Raw genomic sequence first — 20,130 nt, 5'->3', positions numbered from 1 at the left:
GCATACAAGAGCTGGGGTGCAGGCCAGATAAGGGGTGGGGGGGGGTGAGAGAATTCACCAGAGACAGAGTGGGAAATAGAACAGGCAGAGTGACTGAAATAACACTGCTGAGGGGGGCAGTGGGTGAGTCAGGAGAGGTCTGCTGCGCCATGTGGGTAGCTCCCTGGCCGGGGATTGAACTTATGCTGCAGCGGCTGCAGATAGCTTCATAGGTTGCATCTAACCCCTTGCACCACCAGGGAGGCGCTAAACTCGTGGTTTTAAGGTGCAAATTGATCCTCTGGGGATACACAGAGCCTCCCTCATGTCCTCATCTAAACAGTTGTGTGTAAAACAAACTGCTATGGAACCAAATAGCATCACAATCTTTAGATTTTAAATGTAAGTTGGCTTTAGTTTGCTTCAATCTACTTGGATATTTTATATCCATTATTTTAAATGGTTTATGTTAATTAATCATAGTAAATTAACATGACATTGATAACATATTTCTGGGCATTTTTGCTGTGCCAAAGCAATTAATGTCAGATCACTTGACTGTGTCTTACATGCTTGCATTCTGCCATGCTTGTTATTTGTGGAAACTGGTTGTTAGCCAATTGGGTGATTGCATGCCAACTCTGGTAGTCTGCTATGAAGCTTCGCCTGCTTCTGTTTCAGTCACCCCGGACTATGTTCCTCCTCTTGCAAACTTTGACTTGGAAACTGCAGATGTAATGCCTCGTACCTGCCGTACTTTTTCACTTAAACCCAGAATACAGGGGAAATTAGGTAAGTATGTTCTTTTCTTCTTCTGTTTCCATATGGCTCACACTGAATTAACCTAAGAAGTCATGTGCATCAAGGAAACAGCAATCTCTCCAGTAATTGGAGAGGTACTCTGTGACATGGTTATAAATGAAAATTAAGGTTATGTAATTACCTGTTTCTCCTCTACATAGTTTTCAGAGGCAGTGATAATTGGCAAATATGAGTCACTTTTCTCTCTTTCAACCATAAGGAGGAAGAAAACGAAAAGCAGATGGCAACAAAGCATCCTCCTCTGACACACTTTCGAAGGAAGATAGTCTGCCAAGTGACCACACACAGACGGACAGAAGCCAGCTGGCCAAGGTAGTGGAGTGACCTGTCCCCACTGAGCAGGTGCCGGCCCAGTGACAGCCTCAGAGAACCAGCATTACTTTTGCATTTTCGGAGAAACACGAGGGAAAAGAAAGGCAAACAAACTCTTAAACCCTGGAGTGACCCTCTCATGGCACAGTTGGGTTCGAAGCCAAGTTCTCATCGCTACCACACTGTTTTTGGAATGTTTTACTCCCCTTTTGCAGCTAAGCAGTACCTTTGATTCTCTTACAGCAATTATCAGGTTCTGACTTAGTTTGTAGTGATAGATATCCTTTTTTAGCCTCTCTCCCCTTCCAGTCCCAGATTATTGACTTCTTGATATATCAAGATAACATAAAATGCTTAATACAGTTTCCGTTAAATCAACTAGTTCCCCTGTCCTTTAACTATCACTCACAGAGTAGGTTTAGAGTGTTTGAGATTACTTGAATTCAGCTACTGCTTAGTATTTGTTATATATGCCTCCTCCAGCCCTCCTAACAACCCACATTTAGTAGTTGAGGAAATTAAAACCCAGCAAGGGTAAGTGATTTGCCCAAGGTCAGACAGTCAATAATGCTGGTACAAGGATTTGAAGCCAGATCTTTCTGACCCCTAAGCTCATAGTGTCCTGTAACACAGCACAGTGCCTTGCTTTGTCTAATGGTCCACTCTAGGTAGAAAGCAAATCAGGGGTCTTGATGTGTGACCTAAAGGCATATCTTGGAGATGTTGCAGGTTCAGTTCCAGACCACCTCAGTATAGCAGGTCATGTGATTTGTTTGGTTTCCCAGCGCATATAGGAGTCACGTGTTACCTTTTACTGTGCTCTATTAAGTGTGCAGTGACAACGTCTGGAAAAAATTCACGTACCTTAATTAAATGTTATACACAGACACCACATGAACACATGCTGTTGGAAAAGCTATTGGTAGGTGCAGGGTTGCCACAAACTTTGATTTGTTTTAAAAAACAAACAGTATCTGCAGAGCACAGTAAAGTGCAGTAGAGTGACGTGAGGCCTGCCTCTATCCCAGTATTAATTAGCTGCTCTGTCTCAGGGATATTTAGGGACTTCAGTGAATGGAAGTGAGTGATGTGGTGAAATTGCAACCGTTTACGTTAAAATAAATGCATAATTGCACTCTGAAATCATCATTATAGGTAGATTAAGTTAGGGGCCTCCCTGGTGGTGCAGGGGTTAAAGTCTCAGTGTTATCACGCTATTGCCAGCCACTGCTGACCTACATGGCCCTGGCCAGCTGCTCCCCTCAGTAGTGTATTTCAGTGGATCTGCCTCTTCTATTCCTCACTTTGTCTCTGGTGAATCTTCTCAGCCCCCGCCCCCACACCTCTGGCCTACACCACAGTTCTTTTATGTATAAATAAATAAAAATAAATCTTTAAAAAACAGTTATATTACGTTAGTGCATGCTTTGGCAGCATGTTGACTGAAACTTGGAATGATAAGAGATTAGCTTGGCCCTCATGTGAGGGCAGCATGCAGATTCACAAAGCACTTAGAATATTCGGTTACTGTGGAAGCCTTGTTTATTTGGTTGGTTGCTGCTGCTTTCTCCCCAGGACTGCAAAGGGAAAGAGGACAGGACAGCAGTGTCACTGCAGAATTACCATGTGTTTTTCCGAGAGCTGGACATCGAAGTCTTCTCAATTCTACATTGTGGGCTTGTGACCAAGTCTGTCTTAAATACCGAAATGCACACTGAGGTAAGTGACACAGCTGAGATCATCGCAGAACTCGATCTTTCAGAAAATTCCTCAGGTCTGTTCTTACTCAAAAATAAACCTATGACAGGGCCTCCCCAGTGGCGCAGTGGTTGAGCGCTGGGTTGTGAAGCTGCCCACAGCCTCTGCAGCGCCGGTTCGATCCCCAGCGACTGGGTGAGGGTCCCACATGGCACGCAGACCTCTCCTGCCGCCCGCTGCTCCCCTCAGCAGTGTACTTCGGTCCTTCTGCCTGTTCTGCTCCCTGCTCTGGTTCTGGTGAATTCTCTCACCCTCCTGTGCTTCTGACTGTACCCAGTGCTTGTATAAATAAATAAATAAATCTTAAAAATAAATAAATAAATAAATAAATAAATAAATAAATAAATAAACCTATGACATTGAGACAAATTGGACTTGGGCTTCCAAAGCCTTTGTATATGAAAGTAATAAGGAATAATTATCTTTATCATTTTTATGTGTATAAATCTGATTTAATAGTTCAGTAGATCTTACGGTCATGCTAATGATATAATCCTACCTTTGGTGCACACAGCAAGCTATTTACTTTTGCAGAACAGCACTGTTTTGGCTCATAGAGATCAGCGCTACTTTCACTTTTTCATATTTGTTCATCAGCCACAGATACTTATCAAGGCCTGTTTTGTTTGCCATTCAGTAGTACATACAGCATGATATTTGCCTTCAAATAGCCCATAATCTACTCAGTAGACATAACTAGCTGTTGTGCTATATCAGTGGCCTACGTAAGTATCAATAAAACTGAGGACGGAATGGGATTTATACTGAAGTTGGAAGTAGAGGACATTTTCACCAAAAAACGTAACTTCTACAGAATTTAACCAGAGTTGGAAAAAATTAAGTTAGTAGGAAATAATAAATTAGTAGGGGAAAAAATTAATAGCATGGATTTTTGTAGATTTTTATAAGAATGTAATCTTCAAAGTAAAGACAGTATTTATTTTTCCCCTGATCTTTCTACAACAGCTTGTACTTAAGAGATTCTCCGTAGATGTATATTGAATGAACAGTTTAAAGTGAGACTGTATTTGGCACTTTCAGCTTCTGATAGCGTAGTATGTTTATAGTCTTCTTGCCCAGAGTGAGTAGGAGCAGAACATTGGGAGAAAGAAAATATGAGAGGATTAATGAACAGATAATAGCACAATTACCGCACACTAGTCCTTTCTCATTCCCAGGAATTTAGGAAACTTGTGCAGGTCATCAGCTGAAAGATGCCCATCATTTATTTTCTAGGGAAAAGTCCGTCTGTGGGAACGACTGCCCTGGACGCCTACTTTAATCATTTAACATTTTCCTTTACATTGGGGGTGTTTGATTTTTTGATTTGTTAACAGCACAACAGCCATTTAAATCAGATGGGAGAGGGCCTCCCTGGTGGCTTAGGGGTTAAGTCTCAGCGCTACCATCGAAGTGGCCTCATGGCGGCCCCACGATGGCCTGAGTTCGATCCCCGGCCAGGGAGCTACCCACATGGCGCAGCAGACCTCTTCTACCTTGCTCGCTGCTTCCCTCAGCAGTGTATTTCAGTAGATCTACCTGTTCTGCTCCCTGTTCTGTCTCTGGTGAATCCTCTCAACCCTGTACCTCTGGCCTACACCCCAGTTCTTCTACATACAAGTAAATAAATAAATAAAATATTTAAGAAACAAATCAGATGGGAGACAATTTTCCATTTTATTCTTTGCTAAGGTCAGGTTCTTTGCCCATTGGGAAGAGCACACATGAAATGTGGCCCACACAGAATTGACTAGAACACCCTAGCAGTTACTCCTTCCTTCCTCCTTGTGACAGGCTGCTGAAGTTGTGCATCTTCAGCCCCCTGAGCTGCTTTTCTTGCTGGAAGATCTGTCCCAGAAACTGGAGAATGTGCTGGCACCTCCTGCTGTCCAGAGAGTCCCCTTCTTCAAGGTTAGTATGGGCAGAAGCACGGGACCTAGTCTTGATGGAGTGAAACAGAGTCTGGCAGGGGTAGATTGTCAGTTTCTTTGATACTGTGGTTGGGTTACTCGTGCTGGCCCTGTTGTCAGGCCTTATTCACCTGGCTTTTGAAAGGAACTCTGAAGCAGAGTTTCAGATCCACCAAATATTGGAAATATGTTTCTAAATGCCCTGAATGTTCCCGAATTCGATTCTTTGCTTTGGTTTCACCCTTAACAGTCTCCCATCCTAAGCCGGGCGGCCACGTCTCATTGCAGTAGCTGACTGACTAAAGGAGGCCCAGGCCTTGACTGTGTATTTAAGCTGTGAGTTCATGTAGCCACTGTGAAAGCAGGTTGATGATACAAATAGCAAAATGTGAAAATCTTAGGTTTAAGCTTATAAACAGTATATCTAGTTCGTAGATTCTTTTTTGTTCCGCTATTTGCTCTAGACTCTTACCAGCCTAACTGATTTCTTTTTATGTGTGTGAGCTTTATCTTAAAAATCATGGGTCTAGGGCCTCCCCAGTGGCGCAGCGGTTGAGCACTGGGTTGCGAAACTGCCCGCAGCCTCTGCAGCGTCAGTTCGATCCCTGGCTGCTCCCCGGCCACCGGAGGAGGGTCCCACATGATGTGCAGACCTTTCCTGCCGCCCGCTGCTCCCCTCAGCAGTGTACTTCGTCTGTCTGCCTGTTCTGCTCCCCACTCTGGCTCTGGTGAATCCTCTTACCCTCCCGCACTTCTGACTGTATCCAGTGCTTGTATAAATAAATAAATAAATCTTTAAAAAAAAAAAGAATCTTGGGTCTAAAGTGCTCAGACACTGTTCATACTCTTCCAAAGCCAGTCGTCTGGTTTCTTAGAAGGTGGATCAAAATATTTTTTGTCACTCCATCAGGATATAGTCTTAGCAAGCAACTAATTTCTATCTGCTCCTAACTGGTGACCTAGGTTTGACTAAATTACACAATGAACTCCTAATTTCAGAGCAGTTACCTAGCAGTTTCTTCCTCAGTAACTCAGAATTTCTCATAGGGTAGAGGAAGCCGCAACGTTGGGTTCTCGCATCTCCATCAGAGATCTGCCCGAGAAGTTGCTCATAGTGTTGTACAGCTGCTGACCCCGATGTGTAACCACTTGGAGAACATGCATAACTATTTTCAGGTGAGACGCTCTCTTACTGCAATAGAGGTTTAGATGTTGCTAAGTGAAGAAAGACTTCACTTTTGACGGAGAAAACTTAGCAGGGGTGTGAGGGCAGCTGTTGGGTCAGCTGCCCTAAAGGCATTTTCCCTTTTAGTGCTTAGCTGCCGAGAATCATGGGATAGTAGATGGACCAGAAACGAAAGTTGAGGAGTACCACATGATGTCTTCATGCTATCAGAGGTTGCTACAGATTTTTCATGGGCTTTTCGCTTGGTGAGTTCTGGACAAGTATGTACTTCTTTTACTTGAATGTCACCAGGGCACTGAGTCTTATGTAGGGCCTCCCTGGTGGTGCAAGGGGTTAAGACACAACATATGAAGCTATCTGTGACCACTGCAGCATGAGTTTGATCCCTGGCCAGGGAGGCACCCACATGGCGCAGCAGACCTCTCCTGGCTTGCCCGCTGCTCCCCTCAGCAGTGCACTTCGGTCAGTCTGCCTGTTCTGTTCTTCACTCTGTCTCTGGTGAATCCTCTCACCCCCGCCCCCTCCCCCAACACCTCTGACCCAGTTCTTGTATGCGTAAATAAATCTTTTAAAAAAAAGTCTTATGTAAATGATTTATTCTTTCAGGAGTTTTTTTTTTTTTTTTTTTTTTTTTGTCTGCCTTCTTTTGTTTCATCTTGTCCCCTCATGTCTTATGCTGATTTTTTTTTTAAAGGTTTATTTATTTATGCATATAAGAGCTGGGGTTCAGGCCAGAGATGCGGGGAGTGATAGGATTCACCAGAGACAGAGCAGGGAACAGAACAGGCAGATTGACCAAAGTACATTGCTGAGGGGAGCAGCAGGAGAGACAGGAGAGGTCTACTATACCATGTGGGTTGCTCCCTGGCCGGTTGGGGATCGAACTCATGCTGCAGAGGCTGTGGATTGCTTCATAGTGCGGTGCTTAACCCCTTGCACCACCAGGGGCTGTTTTTATTAAAACAGCCTTATCATGCTGTTTTTATTAAACCCTCTGATTGATTAGGTGACTTGCTATTTGACTAACTCGTAACAAATCTGGCCATTTGTTTCTTACCCAGTTTGCTGTGTAGTAAGCTTGCCTTTTTTTTTTTTTTTTTAAAGTACGCTTTCTTTAACAGTACCAGGGAGACTGTTACTTTAAAAGTTGGTAGTAGCGGGGCCGGCCGGAGCGCGTCGGGAGCGGGCGCCGAGGCCCCAGCAGCGGGACCCCAGCGAAGGCAGCGCCGAGGCCGCCGCGCCCTGCCGGGCCGCCCAGCCACCGCCATGGGCATCAAATTTTTAGAAGTTATCAAACCTTTCTGTGCAGTTTTACCAGAAATTCAGAAACCTGAAAGGAAGATCCAGTTTAGAGAGAAGTTTCTTGTTTTGAAGTGCTAACTATCCCATTTCTGAAATGGGCACCGAGCTAAGCCTGTGTGCAGCATTAGTACCAGCTGCCTTAAAACTAAAGTTTACATTATTCGTTTAAAAAATGTACCTGTAGTGTTACCTGTGATGCTGGAAACCAGTGCGCCAGCCTTGCCGTGTTCAGTCATGACGGTGAGAAGGTGACATGGATCAGTTTTGCACACAACATTCAAAACACTCAATATTCCCCCTACTTATTTAAAAATAAACGTAGTTCAAATCGCCAAAAAAAAAAAAAAAAAAAAAAAGTTGGTAGTGAACAAGTTGTAAATTGCAGACTGTGTGATAAAGAACTAATATAATATGGACTCTGGTTTTTAGGGAAGTCCCTGTGGCAGCATTGGAACTTCATCAGGCTCTTGAAAGGGTGCCTGGTCTTTAAGGGAGTTAAGGAAGGGTGTGGAAGGCACAGCATGGACAAAAGTAGAAATGAGGAAGATGGATGGAGGAATTATAAAGGAATACAGGAGACAGACTTTTGGGGTAATAAATATATTCATTGTGATTTTATGAATTTATATGAGTTTACTGATGCAATGGAACATTTTAAATACATGCAGTTCATCATATGCCAGTTACACCACAAAAAAGCCAAACTGCCTGGCTCATAATAGGCTTTCAGAGTACATTTGTTGAGAGAAAGCCTTCCACTGGTGATGGAGGAAACGCTTCTTCTGGGGGAGTAGACCAGGGGAGCAGATTGTGCTTTGCCTTAATGGTTAGTCAGAAGAATTTGAATGTTGTCCAGGGAAGTAGTTTTGGGGCTGAATGCTCATAGCCATAATGCAGTGACATGAGTGTTTAGGAAATCCTTTCGGCAGCAGTGTGTAGGGCAGAGTGGAAACGGATGCAGAGTCCAGTTGCCGAGTGTCACCACGATGTGCTCATGAGATAATAAGACTGTGGCTGAGGGTGAGGGCCTGGGGTAGAAAGGAAGGGACAGTAAGAAAGGTAATCTGAAGGAGAAAGGACAAGGGTAACTGAAGCTGGAGTTGGCAGGATTTACTGATGCGGAAGCAGGAATCGTTTTTTGTTGAGCACCTCTCCTCTTCCGGAAGGATGAGACTGATTTAGCAGTATAACAGCATTGTTCCTGCCTGTTTTATTGTTTTTGTTTATTTGTAAGACTGAGACTTACTCTAAAATGTGGACTTTGAGGAAGGGCTTTTCCCCTTGAAAATATTCCTACAGGGACTGTCAGGTCCTCAAGGACACTTGCGGGTGGGCTTCATCTTCTAGTCAGATGTTCGGAGCTGTGACCACCCTTGCACCTGAGTTCTGCCAGTACCTGAGTCCTCCTCTCTCATTTGTACACACTCAAGGCTGGGACCCTCAAATGCTGTGCAAGTACTCTGCCTGCTGCTAAGCTGTCTTACCTTGACTTCCCCTTAGGAATGGATTTTTCCTACCTGAAAATCAAAATTTGCTCTACTCAGCCCTTGAGGTCTTTACTAATCGACTGAAGCAGGTAGAGCCTGACCAGCCCTTGGAGGAACTGCTCAGGTGGGTCAGACCACATATCCCAGAGTATCGTCCTGGGAGCGGGAGGAGCCAGGTTTCATGGAAACAACTCGAGTGTCACTCTGTAGCTGTGAGGAATGAATAGTTTTCAGCTCCTTTTTCTCAGATATATGAGCTTTCTCGCCTATGTATTCAGATAAAATCCTAAAGCATTAGAAACCGTTGATACTAAATCATCGTGCACCCACCACCCTGAAAAGTTGGCCTTTTCGGGTGTGAATGAAAGCTCTGATCAGCTCCAATCAACTCTTGATTATCCAGGATCCTGCTTGGTCTCCGGCTGGGGCTGGGTCACTTGATGGCATCTAGTGGTGGTCACTGATTGCCCCTCCCAACCGGAAGAAGAGGGGCCTTGGCTGAGGCCTTGCAGTGGAGGAGGGACCTATGAAGGCACTCTAAGGGGCATGGCTCCCAGTCTCCTGCCTCAGCTTCAGTCAGAGTAACTTAGGCTTTCTCCCACCTCCCTGAGAGCCTGGGCCATCTTTGGGTCCATAATCAGCGGTTAGCACCCCTGTCTAGAGCGCAGGACCTTACTGCGTTTTAAATATAGTGCTATTAAATTGTTTTGATTTTCTTCCCACCCATCAGTCAAGAGTTGACTAGTTTTACTTCAGTACAATTTTGAATAAATTGTGACACCCTCTCTACATCCCTCCCCCTTCCCCCAGCCCCATTCCCCATTACTTTAATAGTGAAACTGTGGCTGCTGTATCTGTACATTTATTATAAGCCCTGCTTTCTCTGCCTTATATTGCACTTTCCTTTCATGTTGTCTCTGTGGACCCAGAATTAAAACATTATTCTCTGCATAATTCTCTTACTTAAGGCCTTAAAGGTTAAATAATTTGCCAAGGTTGCACAGAAAGGCATGGCCCGGACTAGTATTTGGGTTTCTTGGCATTCATGATGCCATCAAGGCCAGCCTTCTTGCCCCTGGGCTCCGTTCTGCCCTGACTTTCTCCATATAAAGTCATAGTTCTCTACCAAGAGCCTGAAAGAGCTTTGCTACTAAAGTGCTGAAAATTAAGATGTCAAACTTTTTTTTTGGCAGTTAATGAAAGGTTTGTTTACAAGGAAAATGAAAGGAGGAGGCGCACAGAGAACTTTGAACTCTTTAACTGAACTTAGTTGATGGATTTGGACATTTCTGTAATACTTGTGTTGCTTTTTATTTCTTGTCTCTTTACAGCCAAAGCTTCCATTACTTACAGAATTTCTGTCACAGTATCCCCAGTTTCCAGTGTGCTCTCTATCTCATCAGACTTCTGATGGTCATTCTGGAGAAATCTACATCTCCTGCTCAGAACAAAGAGAAAATTGGTGATTGGCCTAGAGCCTCTGATTTTTTTCTTCATGAGTATCATTAAAAACTCAAGCTTATAAACTTGGGGCTTTCCCAGGGCCTTTGCATTTTATAAGTAAATTCCCATATAACTGGATGTCCAAGAAGGACATTTTCCCAGAAAGAACTATGACTGATCTCTGCTGCTGCTACTCAGTCTGATTTTGGTTAGTTCAGTTGACTAGATAATTCGTTTGGCTTATGTTTATTCATGCCCTTCCTTTTTTTTTTTTTTAAATTAGATGAGCCATTTGATAAAAGGCATAAACCAGGAAGTTAGTAAAATGAGAGAAAAGGGAGAAAGCAGAAATGAGTATAAAGAAAGGCCTGATCCTTTCCCTCATCTTTTCTGAGACTAGCTTTTGTTGTAGCTCTTGGAGTGCAATTCACTGACCATACATCCAAATTGGCAGCCCAAGCAGAAAGCAAGACAAAAATGCAAAACGAGCCTTTATTGTTCCTGTTGATTAAAAGGGGAGGGTTTGGTCTGAATCAACAGAGGTGGCCACTGCTTATTGGCCTGTCCGGGGGGAACAAAACCGGTTTCCCCACTGTCCAGCAGCGTTCCCTTTCTGTGCATATGTCGTGTATGTTCGTGTGTATGTGTTCCAGGGCAGGCTGAGAGGGTGGAAGGTGTTGGGTCTTAGACACATGGATTTATTTCTGGTAGAAGGACCAGTGGAACAGGAACTCATGACAGCTGCCTTCAAATTGTTGGTTAAACCAGGGATTTTGTTATAATTTTAAAAGAATAATCCTTTGATAATCAGTAGTCATCCCCAAAAGCCCGAAAAGCTGAGTGAGATTAATTTTCCACGCTTAAGATGTCGTTTTGTTTCTCCAACAGCGTCTTTGGCCCGACAGTTCCTCTGCCGGGTGTGGCCAAGTGGGGAGAAGGAGAACCGCGGCACCCCCAGTGACCAGCTCAGATCTCTGCTCTGGTGAGGCTCTTGGGCTTCTTCCCCAGAGACGCCTCTGTCTTCGCTGCTCTTGGCACCCTCCTCTGGTCAGACTGGGAAGTGACTTTGCTTGGCAGTGAAGAGGTTCAGAATGAACAGAAGTTGGATTATATGGATTGTAGTACTCTTTTATACTGTCAGCTAGTTCCTCGTTAAATCAGCCTTAGAGGAAGAGAAGAGTCTGCCTTGTTAGCCAATGAGCCAGATATTTATCTATGGCTTGCCGTAGACTACACACGCCCATCAATTCTAGGGTGTCCAGCTGTTGTTTCCAACTGAGACATCATTGTCTTTACCTCCTGACAAGTATCTGGGATCTTTGCTATTTTAGTGAAAATAAATGTTAACAGTGTGTGTGTGTGTGTGTGTGTGTGTGTGTGTGTGTGTGCGCGCGCGCGCGCGCTAGCTAAAACTTAATATCTGGTAGTGACTCAGGGAAGGAATCTTGCCATAGAACTCTGTGGCAGGTGTTGATATCCCTGTGGTTCCCAACACAGCATCTACCTGGAGCACACGGACAGTGTCCTGAAGGCCATAGAGGAGATTGCGGGTGTTGGTGTCCCAGAACTGATCAACTCTTCCAAAGATGCAGCTTCCTCCACGTTCCCTACATTGACCAGGTAAGGGGTTTCCCTCCTCTGGCTCTTTCCTTAGGTGGAATCACGCTGACCATCATAGTTTCCAAATGGCTGTCTCCCTTCTCTTCCAGTTTGGTTACGGGCAGGCTTTCTTTCCAAGGGACTCAGCTGGTTCTTGCGAAAGCATCTTATTGAGAAATGAATTGTCAGTAGAGTCTTCAGAGACAGTGAATATCAGTCATTAAACTTCTGATCACTTCTTCCTTTCAACTTGAGGCTATTTTTCTGAGATTTTAGCCACCTTTAAAAGAAAAGGTTGATTTTGTAGCTAATCATGCGCTCACTTAATGGGTTTTTGTGTCTCGTAAGATTAGTGGTTGTCTTACTTGTGTGGCCTGCACAGTTTAGAATGTATTCTCAGTCTCGCTCGATCCTTCCTCTGACGTAATGCGCAAAACAAGGGCTTGGGCTGGACCGTGCGGAACCAAGAGCTGGAACTCCAGTCTACTCGCCATAGCTTCCTGCCCTTTCCTTTTCCGCCACACTGTCTCCACCACACCAGTAGCACCCTTGCTCCACAGGCCATCGTGGACTCATTTCTGAATCCTTTGCACTCTCCGGTGCTCCTACTGTGGATCCTAGTGAGAGCACTTTCAGAAAGGTGGGGAGGGTCGTGGCTTTGGCCTCCTCCCAGGAGATCTCTGACCAGTGTGCGTGCCTGCTTCCTAGGAACACCTTTGTCATCTTCTTCCGTGTGATGATGGCTCAGCTGGAGAAGACAGTGAAAGACCTGCAGGCTGGCACAGCAGCAGACCCGCAGGAGGTGGGTCTTCTAAGCTATTCCTCTAATTACCAAAATCCAGGATTTTCTTCAAATAGTTCCTATTTTAATTTCCTTTCCCTCTGGTGGGAGGTGGGAATTTGGCTCCAGTGTCCCTGGGGAAAGCTAGAACTGCTCCATAGGCCGTAGCTCTGGACAAAATGTCTGTGGCTGCAGCCTCCCGTGCAGGCAGTGTGCGCCCGTGAGCTGGCGTGAGCTGAATGCGCTGTTGGAGAGGCCGTGGTGCTGGCCTCAGCAGCCTGCTCACCGAACTGACCAAGACCCCTGAACAGGGCCAGCTAGGGGACGCTGGTGACCTGAGAGATGTCACAGACGCTTTTTCCTACTTGGAAATGACCAAAGAGCAGTCATCTTTTAAGAAAACCTCTGCGGGGTGCCCTAAAGTTACACATGTGCCAACTCCAGCGCCACCTGTGGGTGCGCTGATTGCCGCGCCCCTGTGGATAAGTGGATTCAAGTCTGAATACTGAGGGAGTCAGGAAGTGCATATTTGGGCGGGAAGGGGGGGTACAGTAAATGAAGTATTTGGCTTTGGTTCTGAAGTGCCTGTGCACTCGTGTCCCCAGATTCACGAAGAGAAGCTCCTCTACTGGAACATGGCCGTTCGAGACTTTAGCATCCTCATCAACCTGATAAAGGTGACTAGAGGCTCCCGACCCATCTTCCCAGCTAACTGCAGAAAGCAACAAGGGTCCTGACTTCTGAAGTGGATGCATCCTCTCCCCCCCTTCTTTGGGGTCCCTCTCTCTCTGCCCCCATCTTCTGCCCTTGTCCCTCTTCCATCCTGGACAACCCCTTCTCTCTCTAGGCCATGTCACTTCCCTGCTGGCTGCCCTTCTTCCCATCCGTGCCACAGCACACGCTGTTCTTAGTGGCGCCCTCCACTCGTCACTCCCACTGACTCACCTCGCCACAGGGCCTCTGATCTGAGCACATCCCCCAGCATGTCCTCCAGCCCTGAGCGCCTTCTCCCTCAGACAGCTCTGTGCACACCATTCCTGATTTTCTTCAGGTGGTTCCCACTGTCTTTCTCCTTCCTGCCTCTTTGCCCGTTCTTTCTTAAGACTTCAGATCGATACTTTATCCCTCTACAGTGCCACCTTCTCAAAAATGGGATCCATTACTTATTCTTTCCTCCCCTGTTTTCTTGAACTTCAGTTGTGGTGATGACTGTGTTCTGCAGTGTTTTTTTTTTTTAACATTTGCCCTCTCCGTTTTAGAATTCTCCGTAACCCCCAGAATTACCCAGTGGGAAGGAAGCTGGGTGCTCAGCAGACACACCTCAGCTTTGGTCTCCTCTCTTTCCCCTCTGCAGGTGTTTGATAGTCGGCCTGTTCTGCACGTGTGTCTGAAGGTGAGAGATTCCTGAGCCCTCTTTCGTGTTTGTTGTTGCCGTGGGTCTCTAGAGAAGGCCTCAGCTGAGGTGAAGAGCTCACGCCTTGCCCTCAAGGCAGAGTCTCCAGATTCGCTGTTTAGTTTAGGGAAGACACAGACCTTTCCTCCAGTAGTCGGAGGACTGGAGAAGCCAGTCTTCAGTGTTGGAAACTTTCTGTCCAAGTCTTAGAACTAGGAGGAGTGGACCCGGGCTCTGTCTTGAAGACTGTCAGTTGCTCCCCTCCCGCTCCCTGCAAGGCAGCAGGGGGAGGAGGAAAGGGTGAGTCCCTTTTAAGGTCCTTGGGTGGCCTCATGCATGTGGAGCTGAATCCTGACCATTCTAGAACTCCTTTACTGAGTGTAGTCCTTAGTGTGATGGTTGCCCCAGTGGGTGAGGAGCTGGGCGTGTTTCGGGAGGATGCTTCTTCCCTCCTCTGGAGTGTCTGTCCTTCCAGCGTGGGGTGCTCCATCCTTGTCCTCTCAGGGCTTCTCACTCCAGCCTGGGGCCAGTGTGGGCGATGTGGCAGTGGCGGCCGATGTGACTGGTCATTTTGGCAGTCGCTCAGGTGCTACTTCAGCTCTATCCAAATTTTTGCACGTGGGAGAAAGCTGTAGGGAGAGCTGGGGTTGTGCTCCCTTCTTTTATGCCCTTTTTCTTATAGCTGTTAGCTGTGTCTGACAAGGTAAATCTGCCTGATTCTGGGGTTTAGTTGCCAGATCTATTTTGTCTTTGCATTAAATTCCATTCTCCAAATTAGCTTTTTGGGCCCCTTCCAATGTGTTTTTTCCTACATAAAAATAAGGAAACCCTTGAGTGGGTGGTGCTGTGCTGGCCTGTGCGAGGGGCCTTCCGGGTGGCAATGGTGGCTTGGGGTCCTCCTGTGTGTCTCCTCTCTCCTCCAGTACGGGCATCTCTTCGTGAAAGCATTCCTTAAGCAGTGCATGCCGCTCCTGGACTTCAGTTTCAGAAAACACCGGGTAAGAACCCAGAACAGAGCAAAGCATGCTCTGTGCAGCTGCTTGCAGCTATACCCGTGGCGATGGAGGGTGAGCTTGGAGGTGGTTCCCCGGCACAGGCTCTGGGCCTTAGTTCTTGTGTGCTGGGCCGCTGCACTTCTCACCAGAGATGCGCAAATACTCCACAGTCAGCAGAACTCAGCCTACCTGGTTCAAACCCATCTTGCGCTCTTTCAGGCCTGAGGGAGGTGTCCTTGTAGCTTGAGCCCACGGTGCTGTTGCACTCCCAGCAATATCAGCACTAACGTGTGTTGGTGTGTTACTTGCTTATTCTTCTGTGCTTGTCTAGGCCTACTTCCAAGAGCACTTTAAAAAAAAATAACTCATTGGGCCTCCCCGGTGGTGCACTGGTTGAGCTAGGTGCTGTGAAAGCTGTCCACAGCCTTGACAATGCCGGTTTGATTCCCGGCCGGCCAGGGAGATACCCACATGGTGCAGCAGACCTCTCCTGTCTTGCACACTGCAGTGTATTTCAATCAGTCTGCCTGTTCTTTTCCCCGCTCTGTCTCTTGTGAATTGTCTAACCCTCACATCTGGCCTGTACCCCAGTTCTTGTATAAAAGAAATAAAATCTTAAAAAAAAAAACCCAAGAACTCATTGGTGTCATAAACTCCTTGGCATTATAATGGACAATCTTGAGTGTTTTCTTTTAGCCAAGTGGGATCCAGGCCTAGAGTAGGGAAATAAGGGTAGAAACAAATGATAGTTTCTTACACAGTTGACCTTTAGCAAAGTCAACTTTGCAAAAGTCTCGCAATTCTTACTTGGTCCTGCGGAAGGGGAAGTCCGCTGGCCAGCGCGGCTCCTCCTGTTGAGCACGAAATGAAGAGAATTACCAATATATGGCTGGTACCTGCGGGCCCATCTTCCCTAGAACCCTTGGTTACAAAGATCTTTTGCATCTAGGATGAAATGAGCATTTATAAATGTGGTTGATTTTAGGAAGATGTTCTGAGCTTATTGGAAACCTTCCAGTTGAGCACAAGGCTGCTCCACCATCTGTGCGGGCATTCCAAGGTAAGGGGAGGAGCTGTCATCACCCACCCGCCTGACCACCTGCAGCATTAAAGGACTTCTTCGCTTGCAGCCTGCAGTTGATGGGCCATGGTCACTTCTAGGCTGAAGGACACAGAACCGCAGAGTTCTGCAGTCACTGGCAAACTGAATGACTCTGATCCAGTTTCTGTTGCAGTTTGTCCCTGGATCTAACTGTGGAAGGTGCCGAACTGTGGGGTTTTATGGACTCTGAGCCAAACAGGGATACTCTCTGTTAAGTTAAAAAATATTACAGATAAATTCATTAAAATTAATAAGAGTTTTCAAAGAGATCCTAGAGATCTTGTTGGTATGACTTCTAGTCTCTCTTGCTAGAGGAACTTTGCCTATTCCCTTTGGAGTATTCTGCGAACTACCCCATTTAATGGCTATGCCTCAGCCAGTGCTGGTAGGGCTCATGCGCTGACTCATTGAACAGGCTCAGGAGTTCAAAAATCTCTGTACAGGAAATGTGGAAGTCTGTGATTAAATCAGTGTGAATTAACTGTATTTGTTCCTATCAGATTCACCAGGACACAAAACTCACCAGACACGTGCCTTTGCTCAAAAAGACCCTGGAGCTGTTAGTTTGCAGAGTGAAAGCCATGCTCGTCCTCAACAATTGCAGGGAGGCTTTCTGGCTGGGCAATCTCAAAAACCGGGACTTGCAGGTAAGCCTGGGACCCCACCAGGGATCATGAGCTGCTCCCATTCTTGGTGAGAGCACTAGCGAGTATGGGAGGGTCGTCACCTAAGCTCTCCCCTCTCTCAGCAAAACTGCTTGTTTAAGTCTGTGGCTGCTGAGCTCTTAACATTAGCATAAATTGAGGGGTGGTAAAAAAAAAAAGCTACATTGCTCTCATCCCCCGTCACAGGCTGCACCTCTCATCCCAGGCAGTGAAGACACAGAACCATTGATAGAAATAGGACCTCAGAGATAGAGGACTATTTTAGGTGTTTTTTTTTTTTTTTTCAATTTATGCATATAAGAACTGGAGTGTAGCCTAGAGATGCAGGCGGGGAGGTGAGAGGATTCACCAGAGTGGGGAGCAGAACAGACGGATCCACTGAAATATACTGCTGAGGGGAACAGTGAGTGAGACAGGAAAGGTCTGCTGCGCCATGTGGGTAGCTCTCTGGCTGGGGATTGAACTCATGCTGCAGTGGCTGGTGACAGCTTGATAGCACTGAGACTTTAACCCTGTGCCACCAGGGAGATCCCTAGAGGAGTATTTTAAACATTACCTGGAAGAGTTTCTACAGTCTGATCTTGTAAAACTTAGTCTGATGTCAGCATGTGAAGGTGGGCCTTTTATATAAGTACATGTTGCACCAGAGCCATGTCATCTCAGAAACTGCTGATCATACCTGTCTAGATGCTGGATCACAGGTTGGTGTCCATGTCTGACTGCGTTTGAATGGCGAGACTATCTTTCTCCTTGTATTGCCTGTGAGCAAAGCCTTTCTCCTCTTGGAACCCAAATGTGGTCATTTTAACTTGCCATTTGTCTCGGCCCACCCATGTTTAGGGTGAAGAGATTATATCCCAGAATTCCCAGGAGAGTACTGCAGATGAGAGTGAAGATGACCCTTCTTCCCAGGTCTCCAGGAGCAAAGCAGAGGAGGTATCTCTCTGTGGGTCACCAGGGTGTGGCGCTGATGGTGGTTAATTATTCTAAGTTGGCAGGTACAGGACTTTCCTGCTTGTGTTTGTAATCAGATATTTCTGTCCCTCACCATTCCCTCCAGAAAAGATTCTGGGCTTGTATGAATTCTGTGGGAGCAAGGAAAAAAAAAAAACCATACAATCGTCTATCTCAAGTTGCAGAATATACTTGAGTTGAAAACTTTTCCATTGTAGCCTCCTATTTTCTCTAAACTCATTTTATTTTCTTTAAAGATTTATTTTATTTATTTATGCATACAAGAACTGGGGTATGGGGCCAGAGGTCCAGGTTGGGGGGTGAGAGGATTCACCAGAGACAGAGTGGGGAGTAGGACAGTCGAATCTACTGAAATACACTGCTGAAGTGGGGCAGCGGGCGAGTCAGGAGAGGTCTGCTGCGCCATGTGGGTCAGCTCCCTTGCTGGGGATCAAACTCATGCTGCAGTGGTTGCCAATAGCATCATAGTGGTGAGACTTAACCCCTGTGCCACTAGGGAGGCCCTAAAGCCATTTTATTTATTTATTTTTTTTAGATTATTTATTTATTTATTTATACAAGCACTGGGTATAGTCAGAAGCGTAGGAGGGTGAGAGAATTCACCAGAGCCAGAGCTGGGAGCAGAACAGGTGGACTGATGAAGTACACTGCTGAGGGGAGCAGTGGGCGGCAGCAGAGGTCTACACGCCATGCGGGACCCTCCTCCGGTGGCCGGGAAGCAGCCGGGGATTGAACCGGTGCTGCAGAGGCTGCTGACAGCTTTGCAACCCAGCGCTCAACCGCTGCGCCAGTGGGGAGGCCCCCCAAAGCCATTTCAAAGGGGGAAATAGAGGTCAAAGTGTTGTGAGCTGTGGGAAGAATGAGTTAAAACATTTAAACTTGGGTTTTAATATGTAAAATAGAAATGTGAAAACATTTGGTGAAAGCGAAAGCACAGAAACAAAAGCTGTCACCCCTGAGCACTAGAGCCTTTGAAGAAAGCCAAAGAAAAATATATATGTTTATGAAATTGTGTTACTCAGGTGGTTTATGGACCCTGAGAAGCTCAGATTCAAAGCCCCTGTCGTGGATCCTGTCTATAATGCAATGTAAGGCTGGCTGAGATCATTTGTGATAGATTCTTTTATTACATATATATTTTTTATTACATATATATACTTTTTTTTTTGAGGCAGACAATATCCTACTGGTTTGGATTTGTGTATTCTCCCAAACAAAACTGCCAGATTAGAGTTGCAGACCAGAGAGAATTTTGTGTTGGATTCCTGTGGTACATAAGGTTTTTAATTTAGCAGACATTGTATTCTATTTTGGATGCCCACTTTGTTCCTGTGTGACATCTCTGCAGTGTTTGGGGCTTATTTAAGCTAAAATGGCTTATTTAAAGTCATGCAAATTTGATTCCACTGCAGAAGAAGGCTAAGTCATTATCAAATGGCCTGGCTCCATGGCCTTTAGGCTTACAGATCCCATCAAGAAGAGTGGGAGAGGGCCTGCCCGGTGGCGCAGCGGTTGAGCGCTGGGTTGCGAAGCTGCCCGCAGCCTCTGCAGCGCCGGTTCAATCCCCGCCTGCTCCCCGGCCACCGGAGGAGGGTCCCACATGGCGCGCAGACCTCTCCTGCTGCCTGCTCTGCTCCCTGCTCTGGCTCTGGTGAATTCTCTCACCCTCCCACACTTCTTACTGTCCCAGTGCTTGTATAAATAAATAAAAATCTCTTTAAAAAAAAAAGAGTGGGAGAACCTTGGGTTCAGTTTTCAAAGGAATGTTTTAATATTTACCGTTGATTTTAACAATGATACAACACAGCATGTATCCTGTGGGAGCAGTACTGCAACTCATGGGGTCACCAGATGACCTAAAATACTGAATTCTCCTTTGCCCCGTAGGATGGTGAAGATGATGAAGCAAGTGATGCAGAAAACGAGCAAGCTAGTGATGACAGCGACGATGACTCTGATTAGCACACACTGATGCCCTCCCCGCCTCTTAGCATTTTGTGTTCAGGTTTGAAGTCTGGTACTTGCCTCTCTGGACACATCCTATCTTGTGTGTATTTCGCAGACTGTCTGGCATCACCGGGGACCCTTGCTCTTAGCTCACGGTAGCATCACTTACCAGTTGGGGTGAGGGTAGCTGTGCTGTGGAGTAGTAGTCCTGGTTCTGGGCGCTGAGCTAGTTTTGAAACTGATATTTTTTCTAGAATTAGGCTTGTACCAGTTCTACAAATAAAGTCTGTTTGAAGTTGTGTCTCAGCTGCCTTATTCCTGTTCCTGGATTTCCTTCATTATTCAGGAATTAGGTGGAATTGAATTGGGGTTTGTGTGGAGAAATAATAGATTAGTGCCAACAAATTAGTTTTATTAGTCATGTTTCCTTTTATTTGAGATGAGAAGGTCTTTGTGACATCTTTGCAGAAATGA

General features: G+C 45.9%; 1 protein-coding gene across 1 annotated transcript in view; it reads left to right on the top strand.

Moving 5' to 3' along the window:
- Positions 1-19,671, top strand: part of FANCD2 (FA complementation group D2) — a gene marked incomplete at both ends in the record, with an annotated part of 53,378 nt that extends 33,707 nt beyond the window's left edge. The window contains 18 exons of the mRNA XM_084247838.1: positions 661-771; positions 1,001-1,113; positions 2,689-2,832; positions 4,666-4,782; positions 5,829-5,957; positions 6,094-6,212; positions 8,770-8,880; positions 10,088-10,218; positions 11,088-11,181; positions 11,697-11,819; positions 12,507-12,600; positions 13,185-13,256; positions 13,934-13,972; positions 14,896-14,970; positions 15,953-16,027; positions 16,570-16,716; positions 17,575-17,670; positions 19,597-19,671. Coding sequence (XP_084103964.1) covers positions 661-771; positions 1,001-1,113; positions 2,689-2,832; positions 4,666-4,782; positions 5,829-5,957; positions 6,094-6,212; positions 8,770-8,880; positions 10,088-10,218; positions 11,088-11,181; positions 11,697-11,819; positions 12,507-12,600; positions 13,185-13,256; positions 13,934-13,972; positions 14,896-14,970; positions 15,953-16,027; positions 16,570-16,716; positions 17,575-17,670; positions 19,597-19,671 — 1,865 coding nt within the window. The remainder of the gene's footprint in view (positions 1-660; positions 772-1,000; positions 1,114-2,688; positions 2,833-4,665; positions 4,783-5,828; positions 5,958-6,093; positions 6,213-8,769; positions 8,881-10,087; positions 10,219-11,087; positions 11,182-11,696; positions 11,820-12,506; positions 12,601-13,184; positions 13,257-13,933; positions 13,973-14,895; positions 14,971-15,952; positions 16,028-16,569; positions 16,717-17,574; positions 17,671-19,596) is intronic.
- Between the last annotated feature and the right edge of the window lie 459 nt (positions 19,672-20,130).

This window comes from Talpa europaea, assembly GCF_964194135.1.
Source record: "Talpa europaea genome assembly, chromosome: 11".
Classification (NCBI taxonomy): domain Eukaryota; kingdom Metazoa; phylum Chordata; class Mammalia; order Eulipotyphla; family Talpidae; genus Talpa; species Talpa europaea.
The sequence above is the reverse complement of the archived record's forward strand: the minus strand, read 5'-3'. Positions and strand labels throughout refer to the sequence as shown.